The sequence below is a fragment of the Octopus sinensis genome, linkage group LG20 (assembly GCF_006345805.1).
Source record: "Octopus sinensis linkage group LG20, ASM634580v1, whole genome shotgun sequence".
Classification (NCBI taxonomy): Eukaryota; Metazoa; Mollusca; class Cephalopoda; order Octopoda; family Octopodidae; genus Octopus; species Octopus sinensis.
The window spans coordinates 19792137-19805586 of NC_043016.1; the positions used below are offsets into that span (position 1 = coordinate 19792137).

Below are 13450 nucleotides of genomic sequence, written 5' to 3' on the forward strand. Positions count from 1 at the left end.
TCGCAAAGGTCAAGAGCTTAACCGTTTCTTCTAGACCCAGCTTGTAAAAAGAAAAAAAGAAAAAAGACATGTCCATGGCAGAATATGAAACTTTAATTTCTTGACAAATTGTGTTGTCTGACACCCTACCCACTTGAGCATCTGCGATCATCCCATTACTTTCTAAAAATTACGAAAATTGCAGAAACAAGACTATAAATAAATGGCAGTGATTTAAGACTTCCATTACTAGTGAGAAATTTGTGAACTAGAATTGTTTCCAAGTCTTTATCACTCAACATTGAATGTTAATTATAATTAACATTGTGGGTTAATTTCATGTTAATGGTAAATTTAGTTTCAGCTCTTTTCCTTCACTATTTACAATTACGACTCTAATTTACAATGACAGCACTAATTTATTTTGAGTTGAGGCTGATTTCTTACATTGACACCAGGTTAATTGTTGCAGGGTTGCTTGTGTGTATAGAATAGCAGATTGAATCAACTGAGAATTGCCAGAATTGATCTAATAAACCATTGAAAGGAATGAAAGGAAGTTGATTCTAACTAAATACTGTGATGAATTCAATTTGGTGCTGAGTCATTTCTGTTAGCTTACTACCTTAGTGCTAATCTCTCTATATACAAACGGCAAAATGTCTGTGTGTGTGTCCTTTATACAAATCCACAATTTTTCAGTTAGAGGGCTCGCACTTTCTATGGTCATTCAAAACCGTCCAAGGGTGGTCGTGCACATCTTTACATTTCCCCAGTCACCCTGCAAAGCCATTAAAAAATCAATAGAAGTGACTTTTTTGTGAATTTTCTATCCAAAACCCAATCAAAATGCCTGAAACTTGATACGCCAATTGAATGCCAGCTAGCTGTATGTGATTGGTCGGAGATTTGGACAGTACTCGCATGTATGTGAGCATGCATGCAGCTGTCTATGCATGCACTAGCCTGGTCATAGTGCTAGTTTTTAATAACTGTTTAACTCTTTTGGTACCAGCTTGCCCAGAAATGCTTATGGTTCCATGAAACAAAAATTGTTTTAAAATGACCTGAATTAAAATCTTGCGTCAAAATTTCATGCCAATTTATATTCCAGACACTAGCTAGACAAAAGTGGTTATTTTACTAAATTCTGCATTGTTTTCTAAATCAGTCAAAACACTAGCGGTGTATTTCAACAGAAATATGATAACAAAATATGCAGAATCATTAGAACAACAGACAAAATTCCTGCAGTGTTTAGTTGCATCCTTTTTACTCTGAGTTCAAATTCTACTAAGGTCAGCTTTGCCTTTCATTCTTTTAGTGTTAGTAAAATAATGCAATAAAGTATTGGAATCTATTTAATATTCTTTTAAAGCATTGTATGTATGAATGGAATTAAAATAGAAAACAGAGAATGCTGATAATGCAGATCACTTTTTATTTCCTTGTTATAACAGTTTCTGTCTCAAGGTCGAGTGTCTGTGTGAGAGAGAAAACAAAAGATTTATGTTCTTTAGTTATATTTATTTATCAACATTATTTATTTATTTTTTTTGTAATGTTTTCTTTGTTTGAAGCATTATATCTTCTCTTAATCATTTATTTGTAGAAAATGATGAAGTGGATGTATGTATACATAATGTTAAATGTCTGTCTGAGATACACTGCTGTTTATGAGATTATAAAATACTTTCCAGACTATTAACCTCCTCTTTAGAAATGCAAAAACCCTCTTCATATTTATGTCTATCTTCATTACAATTTTGATTCAGTTTACTCTTTGCCTTATTCCTCAATATTTACAGTTGTACCATTGAATTCAGTCAGGTACTATCTACACACCCAAGAATAAGATACCTTGTAATTATGAAAGATCAAACTGATTGCGATGTGATATAAATATCTCTGTGTCAACCAGACTTGGTTGTTGTTGTACACTGCTTGTCACAGTGAGCTTCCTTGCATTGTTGTTGCTTTCAAATGGTGCCACATCTTAGGCTAGGTGAACAGGCCAACATTAACTCTGGAACCGAGTGAAATCAAGTGTTTTTTGCTAAGAATACAATGACTGCTGGTGTGGGAATTGAAATGACAATCTTGCAATCATAACCACTCCTAGGCCACAAGCCTCCATTCTAAATGTTATGTAACGTTTGTGTTTGAAAGTAGTGTTTTTCTTATTGCTGCCCTCCCGTGAAATCCGGCTTTGTGCAGCTCCCGGCAAACAGTTTTTGTGGAAACTGGGTTCTCAAGGTGGTCATTAAGCTTTGCAGTAATTTTGGGAGCTGTGCTTTTGTGATTCTTTCTAACAATTTGCATAAGAGTCCAACGGTCCCTATCTGAAAGTTTTGGCTTTCTTCTAGAGTTTTGTTTCAACTAGGAGGTTTTTTCCTTCTTTCTCAAAGGCTGTCATTACTTTCAAGACAGTACTTCTTGATAAAACCCAACATTTCAGCTGTTTTCATAATGCTAGCACTTGCCATATGAACACCAACAATTTGACCTTCTTGAAAGTTCGATAGATCAGTCATTTTAATTAATTTTAATTACCTTTTTCTGATGATATCTTAAAAGAAACAGCAATTTTAGCAAAACATATTAAGCAACACTAATAATAAATAAAGAAAAACATAAAAACTGTTATCATCTTCTTCCACCAATCCTGGGAAATTGACAAAACTTCATTTTTTTTTTCTTTTAGTAAACTCACTATTATCCACACATGTGCATTTTTTTTATGTATGAAATCCATCTTATTAACCTGAACCTTTTGTTACTCTTTTACTGGTTTCAGTCATTTTCTGTGGCCATACTGGAACACCGCCTTTAGTCGAGCATGTCAACCCTAGGACTTATTCTTTGTAAGCCTAGTACTTATTCTATCGGTGTCTTTTGCCGAACCGCTAAGTTACAGGGACGTAAACAAACCAGCATCGGTTGTCAAGCGATGTTGGGGAGACAGAAACACACACACACAAACACACATACATACATACATACATATATACAACTGGTTTCTTTCAGTTTCCGTCTACCAAATCCACTCACAAGGCTTTAGTCAGCCGGAGGCTATAGTAGAAGACATTTGCCCAAGGTGCCATGCAATGGGACTGAACCCAGAACCATGTGGTTGGTAAGCAAGCTACTTACCACATAGCCACTTCTACACCTTTAAGCAAACAAATCCTCGGGTCAATTTGTGTACATAATTTTCTTTAAGTTCACAGTAAAATGTTACTATCTACTCCTTTTTTGCAGTCAAGCTTGGCTAATTCCCAGCTGATAGTAGCTTTCTGTGTCTTTCTCAGAAAACTAAAATTCTCACTGTTGCTGAATTGACTTTTAGACCTCAAAATTCTGGGCTCTACTTCCTCCTCATGAAGCTTTTCCCTTATTCATTGACTGTGAGAATTTGATTTCTATTATATATAAGCATTCACAAATGCAGTCTTTTTATTAACACACACACACACACACACAATGTTTGAATCTTAAATGAGCAAAACAATAATTTATATTTAATCATTGTTAGTGTTCTCTTTAAAAACAAGACAAAGAACGAAGTGGTACTTACAGTATGTATTCACATTTGATATTTATGGTCAAAGGCATTCCAGCCATGACTATCCCAAACTTTTCAGACATAGTTAACCTCAAACTACATTATTCAAAATGCCCTTCCCTTTTCTCTTAAAGAAGACAGTAACATATAGTATAAGAAAAGTGTGGTTGCTATTTCTAGCATTTCATGTAATTATGTCAGGGCTCTTTCTTGTGATGGTAAATGCGAAATACAAGAATATAGATTATTTGCAGTATTTTTAATTTTTATTTAGAATGTGTGAAACTCTGTTTATGTCTGTGTGTGTGTGTTTAAGTCTGTGAGTATGTTTATGTCTCTATGAGTGTGTGTATGTGTCTTTGTGAGAGCGTGTATCTGTCTGTGAAAGTGTGTGTCTGAGTGTGTGTATGTCTTGGAGTGTGTATGTCAGTGTGTGTGTGTGTCTGTCTGTCTGAATGTGTGTATGTGTGTCTGTCTTTTTGAGTGTCTGTGTGTGCATGTATCTCTGAATGTATGTGTGTGTGTGTGTCTCTTTAAATGAGTGTGTGTGTATTTACATGGCTGGATCAGTGTTTATTTATATGAAGAGAAGCTTGTCAGAACAGAGCTAGTTTGAAACTTTGCATTTTCTGGCAATTGTCACAAGATGTAGACTGTAATGCTAACTTCCAAAATTACAGACAGCAAATCAAATAATTCAACATTTTTAGATAAATATTCCAAGTGGATCTACTTCAACTGAAAAGGACCTGGGATCAAGTTAGATTCAAGTCAAGAAGCCTGATGGATTATTGTTATTATTTTCTCGAGGTTTAAATTTCTGTTTTTGTTGGCCTTTTAGAGGAGAAGCATCAGTGTTTGTGGCCTTTACAGGCCCTCTTTGAATGAGATCATCATCATCATCATTGTTTAATGTCCTCCTCCCATGCTGGCATGTGTTGGATGGTTTGACAGGAGCTGGCCAGGCAGAGGCTTGCACCATACTTCTGTGTCTGTTTTGGCATGGTTTTTATGGCTGGCTGCCCTTCCTAACACCAACCACTTTACAGAGAGAGTGTACTGTGTGCTTTTTACATGGCACCAGCACAGGCAAGGTCAGTTTTGGCATGGTTTTTATAACTGGATGCCCTTCCAACTGCCAACCTCTTAGCAGTTTGGACTGGATGCTTTTTACGTGGTACCAGCACTGGCAGGGTCAACAAGTTACTTTGCAAGACAAAGAATCTTTGAGAGGGAGTCTTGTGTCAGATGATGAAAGGTTAGAGTGTAACAGAGAGACAAAGGCAGAAACAGGTATCTTGCTATAGAGGAAGTACATGGTTACCCAGCTAGAGGGAGAGGGAAATATCTTTGCATATTTCCAGGGTTCCATTTCACAAAGTTGACCAAGAAACTGTAATGTGTACTAATATTTTTTAAGATGATAGGATGTCACATGGGGGAAATATGACTACTATTTCTAACAAATGAAGCAACCACATAGAACAGGGATAGGAAACCTACCCTGTCTCAGGTAAAATTTTGCCCTGATTCAAATTTAAAACTTCTGCAATTTAATAGAAGTTGTACACATTATCAATTTGTAAAATTGAGGATCTAGGCACAAAATGTGTTAATAAGGTTTCTGACCTCTAACATAAAGGATTTTTTTCATGTCTTGTGGTAGCATTATTTTCTTAAGCCAATCTCTTAAGCCAGTTTTGATCTAGTAGACTCAGTGTTCAAGCTTATGCCATAAGAAATTGGATTGTATATTAAATGAGATCCCTAAATATTTTTCATTAGAGTGAAAAGGAAAAATTTTCTAAAAGGTATTATATTTAAGTTGGGAGATTTATTTTATTTTACCTTATTTCATTACATTTATTTTTTTCTGAAGAAAATATCCAATTTTCCATGCTACCATGGGTGGGATAGGAATCTTTTTACTGCTTTTTGCTGTTGTTTGTGTTGTTAGAGTAATTGTTTTTACAGCTGTTTTGCTTATTCTGATGTAAAGTAAGAAAGGAGTCTGTTTTGTCAGTTAAATTTCCAACCAAGATATGCATAGTTATGTACCTTACTCACTTATAGAACATTGGCTGTAGCAAAAGTTTCAAATTTTAATCATGAAGTGTCCAGTAGTCTCAATTTCCCACGTATTCAGTACTCAGTCTCTCCTCACAACCATTTGGTTCTCATTTTTCTGCTTTATCCAACTAAAGCTACTAGAGATAAAAAATTCACTTTAACCTTTCAGTTTAAACTTTTAATTACAAGTGTAGCATAGTTGCAGGCGCGGCTGTTTTGGTTCTGGGTTTAGTTCCACTGTGTGGCACTTTGGGCAAGTTGTGGATCAATTTGGCTGATGGAAACTGAAATGAAGCCTGTCATGATCTGTTGATTAATCAACACGTCACTGCTTGCATGTTAAGCCAGATGAGTTGTGAGTCACATAACATTATGTAATTTTATGGATGTTGTGCATACTGCATACCTCACTATACTATGTTTATGTCGCAATAAAGACTCTTAACAATACAATTGTAGCAATATCAGATGACTCATTTATCTGCTTTTATTTTATACTAGCAGTATCACCCGGCGTTGCTCGGGTTTGTAAGGGAAATAACTATATAAGCATTTTTAGAGAGTTACTTCCCTTATAGATGCCAATTCGGGCTTTCTTAGCCATTTCTGTTTTGGTGTCTTCAAGCCATGAAGTCGTTGTTCTAAAAGAACGCTGGTCTCCTTGACAACGCTTTACGACGTTGATTTCCTTACACTCCCTTCCCCACAGCTTCACGAGGGAGGGAAGAAGGGGGAGAAGCAAACACAGGTGCAGGTGTTTGAGCGTGGACGCCAACTCCACCGCCATCGACACACGAAAAATTATGCATTAAAATGGAATAAAAAAATGATGTTAAATTATTTTTAAAATCGTAGACGCGCGCTAATAGCCAGACGGGCTCGATATGAATGACGACTATAAGATACCGACTATAAGGTTTTGGTTAAACTACACCGCAAAATGTGGGAGTAGTTAGGAATCTAAATCGAAGGAGACAGACACTCACACAACTACAGTTTTATATATATAGATTAGCTTAAAAGCTGCACTCCTTGCAGACATTTACGCTAGCTCCTGCCTGGAGGATGAGTGTGTGTCTGTAGGGGGCTGCAGACCAAAACTAAGGACAGTGATGATAATAAAGCATTTATCAGTACCATACCAATATGGTATTACTTTAAATTCAATTTAAATGAAAATTTTAAGTTCACAAATTTTTGGAGTTCTTTCAAAATTTGAATAAAAGATATATACATACATACGTGCAGATCATCATTTAACATATGTTGTCCATACTGGCATGGGTTGGACAGTTTGACCAGGCTGCACCAGATTCCAGTCTGATTTGGCATGGTTTTTCACTTATTTCTTATTTTTATTTTCCTAAAATTTTCATTGCATCTTGCAACCTTTTCAATAGTCTTGAAAAGGTTGCAAGACGCAATGAAAATTTTAGGAAAATAAAAAAGCAGTGGAAATTTTACCGGTGAGTGTGTTAAATAATAAGGCACAAAAAGAAAATGACTCTCCCCAGACACAGCAGAATATGCTTCAACACACAAACTCATAAAGAATCTCGCAAACCAAATCCAATAACGAAATGTAGTAAAGTATCTTTGTCATTATTAAGTTGGTGTATGGAACATAGATTATCAGAAGATTTTTAAAATTTTACATGAAATTTTGAGATCATTTTAAAACAGAAGTTTGTATAATAGAAGCAGCGATAGTCTTGTTGAAGGGTTGTTATCAAAAGGGTTAAGTCAAAGAAAATCACAATTAAGTATAAACTTGAGAAGAGCATGCTTTGCAAAATTAAGAAGCTGTGGTGTTTGATCAGTCTTGATATCTGATAACTTCAACCCTGCTGCCAAGTATTCAAATTCTCTTCATACTTGAGTGTATGTATGGAGAGAGGGAGAAAGAGAGAGCGGATGAGTGTTTACTAGATCAAATGAATGGAAAGGTTAATGAAAGTAATTAGATACTACTTACATAACATGTAAGCAAGAAGTGTATCAGAAATAAGATTATAACCAGATGAATTTACAGGAAACGTGCTTTGCACCTAAGTGAAGTATTCGCCACCCCTCTATCGGCCACATAGAAGGAAATAACATGGTACCTCATTAATCAAAATTATGCTGAAAGACAAAAACAAGACATCGTGAAATTGAAATGAAACATTAAACACCTCTTCAAAATAACAGAGTCATTAAGATAGTAAAATTATTTTATCTTATATGAAATGAATGAATGAAGATATTTCAAAGAATCTTTTTAAAGATTTGAAATATTTGGAGATGGGTATATATATATACAATGTAAGGATTTTTCTAGATGAACCTGAGAAGCTTATTACAAGATATGAAGCCATAGAGTTGTAGAATGCATCTTAGACCACCCCAATAGCCTTTACATCAGTGACCCTCAACCAGGGTCCGTACAAGGTTTTATTGTTTAAATTTATGTGCAGTTAATTGATTCCACTTTTACAATACCAAAAAATATAAAAAATTTTTTATACAGTTTCTTTTAAGTATAAAAATATAATATTTTTTAAATGTCAAATGGCTAAGAGGATCCACCTGAGTAAAATAGGAATCAAAAAAGACCACAGGTAAAAAAGAAATGGTTGAGAACCACTGCTTTACATGATTACTCAAATTGCTAGAAATAGTAGTCAAATTTTTCTGTTGACTTAAAAAAAAAAAAGGAAGAACACATCAGATAATATAATCTATATACATATGTATAAACGGCAAAATGTCTGTGTGTGTGTGTGTGCGTGTCCTTTATACAAATCCACAATTTTTCAGTTAGAGGGCTTGCACTTTCTATGGTCATTCAAAACCGTCCAAGGGTGGTCATGCACATCTTTACATTTCCCCAGTCACCCCGCAAAGCCATTAAAAATCAATAGAAGTGACTTTTTTGTGAATTTTCTATCCAAAACCCAATCAAAATGCCCGAACCTTGATACGCCAATTGAATGCCAGCTAACTGTATGTGATTGGTCGGATATTTGGACAGTACTCGCGTGTATGTCGCATGCACGCAGCTGTATATGCATGCACTAGCACTATGACCCAGCATTGCCTGGTCATAGTGCTAGTCCTACATATACTATATCTGAATAAAGGATGAAATAATCACATGTTGGATTGCTTTGATCAGGTCTGCTTGGAAACTAAACAAACAACGGATATCAACAAGCTAAGTTTTTGTATCAAGACTGAGACATTTGCTCTGAAGCAGATGTGTGATTGTAATTAATATATGATGTTATATTTTGAGTGAGCTGATGTTAGTTGTGCTTACAGGAAGTAGAGGTAGTCTAAACAAAGCTTATATTATGTTAGCAGAAAACACAAGAGAATCCTTACACTGATTGGAAAAGGTTAGAGACATGCAGGCCTATTTAATATCCAATCCATATGAAAAAAATTAAAGAGGTTGCCGATAACACCGATGATGTTATCGTATTGTCATTGATCAGCTCCAATCGAAAAAACTTATTGTATGCTAGAAGTTGATGGAATGACAAGGTGCAGCTCAAAATCTGTTTTACCACTTACAGCAGGTTTCTCACCAAAGCTGAGAACTATATTACATACTCCCAATATACAAAAACAAGTTGTGTTGGTGCTGCAGTAGTGATGATGAAGATATTAACAGTTACAGTGGTACACGTGTGAGAGGAATGCAGTTCTAAGAAAGAATTTGACAATCTGTTCAGTAAATGAGAAATGCTTTCAGTGTATCAAAGAAGAGAGTTAGAAGCCCATGTACACTGTTTAAGGTGAGGTGACATTAGACGAGCAAGTTTCATAAAAGCAGAAACCACTTAAACTAATTTCTGTAATTCAATAATGCATTAATTAAGTACCAGCTTATGAGGCAATTGCTCAGAGAGAGAAAGAGAGAGAGGGAGTTATGTCATCAACTTACAAATGTTTCTAATTTTTATAGACAATATAGGCGCAGGAGTGGCTGTGTGGTAAGTAGCTTGCTAACCAACCACATGGTTCCGGGTTCAGTCCCACTGTGTGGCATCTTGGGCAAGTATCTTCTGCTATAGCCCCGGGCCGACCAATGCCTTGTGAGTGGATTTGGTAGACGGAAACTGAAAGAAGCCTGTCGTATATATGTATATATATGTGTGTGTGTGTATGTGTTTGTGTGTCTGTGTTTGTCCCCCTAGCATTGCTTGACAACCGATGCTGGTGTGTTTACGTCCCCGTCACTTAGCGGTTCGGCAAAAGAGACCGATAGAATAAGTACTGGGCTTACAAAGAATAAGTGCTGGGGTCGATTTGCTTGACTAAAAGGCGGTGCTCCAGCATGGCCACAGTCAAATGACTGAAACAAGTAAAAAGAGTATATACCAAGATGTGTTGAAACATCACCTCACATTACTAATTTATGAAATCATACTGATATTTTTATGAATTCTTCCAAATCTCAATTATTTTGAAAACCAGGTAACAAAATATCAAAGTTTTGGAAAGTATAATTATTGAATTTTTCCATTTATTATTACTAATAAATTCTTTAAGGTGGAGGGTTGGCAGAACCATTAGCATACCAGATAAAATGGTTAGTGGCATTTCTTCTGTTTTACGTTCTGCATTCAGATTCCAATGAAGCTAACTTTACCTTTCATTTTTTGGGACCGATGAAATAAGTACCAGTCAAGCACTGGGATCAAGGTTTTTAACTTACCCACTCCCTCAAAATTGCTGGCCTTGTGCCAATATTTGAAACCATTGTTAATAATTTATTTTTTTAATGAGCTTTTGGCTAAAAACTTTCCTTTGTCTCAAGACTTATTTTTTCGTTTTAATTTATATAACAGGTATCCGCGTGACACCTATGCATCTTACAGAAGCAAGCAGTCACACCGTTCCGTGGGTGTTTATAAGCGGTCAAAATCAACACTTGATAACAGCCTACTTACTGATCAAGATGATGATGAGAAAATCAGGAATAACAATGCATTTGCATGGAAAAGTGAAGACAATTTGGGACATGTTGGCTTTCAATCACGAGCCTCATCTGAGCAATGCCTTGCAGGAATTGATCAAGTATCTGATCAGCTCTACTTACATCTATCATCATCAACTGTATCTCTTCCTACTGATGCTGGTAAGGTTTTATATGTACTTTAATTGCTTTAAAATTTACCATTCCTAAAAAGAATTATTACAAATTCTTGAAATTTCTAAATTCTAATGACATCAACAGTATAATCATATTTATGTACATTTATTCTCAATCTCTATTTATTGGAGTTTGTTTTTGTTTTTCTTTTTTTTTTGTCACTCATTAAAGAAAATAAATTGACCTACAAATATTTCAATGAAACAGCAGAATCTGAGGAAACTAATAGTGACCTCCATCAACAAAATTGTAAATATATATAAAATTAACAAAGGGAAATAAATTAATCTATTTCAACCAGGACTCTTTATTGTGGAGATAGCTAACAACAAAGGATCTTACTCAAAACATTACAAATCCCTTGTTCTCTGTAGTAAAATATCACCTGAATATACACCAGCTAGTATACTGATTAAAGCATATCCACTGTCTGTAACTACCTGATGTCATCAATAGTATGGATATAAATGCCACTAGATTTACTTCAGGAATTCCTCCGTATCCGTTGAATATATAACAAATGAGAGAAAAAGAAAATAGAAGTCATGAGATTCTTTATTAGTCACAACGATCGTTCCGACCCATCTTGCATCAGTCTCTTGCAGGTGAGATTCTAGACAATTGGTTGTGATGCATCCTTTGGTGCAGATGTGTCTTGTCAGGTGACTTTTCAAAAGGGCCCTCAATCAATAAACTCAGTTTAGCTTGGTTCAGTTATAATGCATTTCATTATTTGTGTGTAACTGGTTGCATACAGAGTTTTGTGGTTTGAAATAACATGGAATGCACACATGCACACACATAACAGCCTTTCAGTTTCTCTCTACCAAATCCTATCACAAGGCTTTTGTTGGCCCAAGATTATATTAGAAGGCACTTGTTCAAGGTGCTATGCAGTTGGGCTGAACCCAAAACCAAGTGGTTGGAAAGCAGTGCCTACTTGTCAAAGAATAATGTTTTATGGTATATTGGATAAAGAACACTAAAAATTCTCCTTCAGATACAAGAACAACTTTCTGTTTATCAATTTGTTTTGCAAGATTCTTGATGTGAAATCGTGTGTTGAAACAGATATTGTTGTATTTTTGGATGGTCATTCCTTTTTTTGTTTTGTTTTTTTGTGGTAAATAAACACACACACTATATATTTTTTCTTCACTCATTTATTACAGTTCTTATTTTATTAATTTTAATTCATGTCCATTGTCCGGAAATCTTTCGTCACACTAAAAACAGCAATAAACGAATGAAGAAAAAATAGTGCGTGTGTTTATTTGGCACACACTGAAAAAAAAATGACCGTCCCAAAATACAACTTTCTGTTGTTTCTTCAAAAATATCATGTTGGTATGTGTGTCCATGCTAATCTCTACTAATGTAAAACACCAAATGCCAACTTGATCAATCAATAAATATAGATTGGTCAGATAAGTCCTAGATTACAATATAAATGTGTCAAGAGGATCAACTAAAACTGAAAGCTGTGCTCCAGTATGACTGCAATCATGTGATGAAAACCCAATAAATCCCTATAGATGCTATAATTATTTGAAGTAATCATCATTTAGTATGCCATAATCATCAAGGGCTGCTGACAAATAAGACTTTCAGCTGTGCAGTAAACCCAGTTCGTTTTCAGCTAATTAGACATTGAAATCAATATGTTGTGTGCCTTCACCCATGAAATACAAGGGATATATAAACTGCTCAACAATTTCAATGTAGTGTGACCCAGACAAATCAAACATAACCTGCTGACATAACCTAAAAAGGCAAAAGTATTGATTTTTACTGATATGGCTAGTTTTCTTTTTCCTTCCTTTTCATTTTTCCTAGGAATCGAAATTGTTAATTTCAGTAAGAACAGCATTAACTGCTGACTTCTTTTATATGGTATTGCTACACTTTCCGGACCTAAACTAATGAAGTTTTCAATGGTTTAATGTCATATATTTAAGTAGGTTAAGCAATTGTATGTATTTCTATAATGCATGTGCAGGTGCATAGGTTTGCATATACAATTGCATATACAATTTCTTAAAGTTTTAAGCATACAGTTTATATTCATTTAAAAGAAGAAAAGAAAATGGAGTTTAGGAAGTTTATAATAAACAATTATTAACTTCCTAATCTCCATTTTCTTTTCTTCTTATATATATATATATAATATATATATATATATATATATATATATCATACATACACAAAGGAATAGATGTTATGAATTTCATTAGCTTACTTCTGTGTCTGCTATAAGATGCACAAGCAATCATAATTGAGTGAGTTGCTATGGGGTGATACACAAGCTCTCAACTATGAGTGCATTGCATCTAATAGCAGAAACAGTTGTAAGCCAATGAAGTCCATTACTTAACCATTGTTTGTTACTTTGTCATCCCAGTTTCTTATCACTGCTCTGTACTCAAGTGACACTTCATTCTGAAGTATGTGTATATTGAGCTCTAACACCAGGTTATTAGTATCAGAATGTCTAAGCTATATATATATATGTGTGTGTGTTATATATATATATATATATATATATGTTAACATATATATATGTGTGTGTGTGTTATCAAGTTAGAAAACAGAGAGTTCTAATGGATACAGATTAATTTATTAATTCATTAGCATTTTCACCTACAACTGTTTCATTTCACAAATAAAATTACTAAACGTGCATAAATATATAA

The 13450-nt window shown here is 34.8% G+C and overlaps 1 protein-coding gene across 3 annotated transcripts in view; it reads left to right on the forward strand.

The window, feature by feature from the left end:
• Positions 1–13450, forward strand: part of LOC115222579 (protein Shroom2) — a 268678-nt gene that overhangs the window by 175641 nt on the left and 79587 nt on the right. For all 3 annotated transcript variants that reach the window (XM_036511714.1, XM_036511712.1, XM_036511713.1), the window contains exon 8: positions 10453–10742. In XM_036511714.1, coding sequence (XP_036367607.1) covers positions 10453–10742 — 290 coding nt within the window. The remainder of the gene's footprint in view (positions 1–10452; positions 10743–13450) is intronic.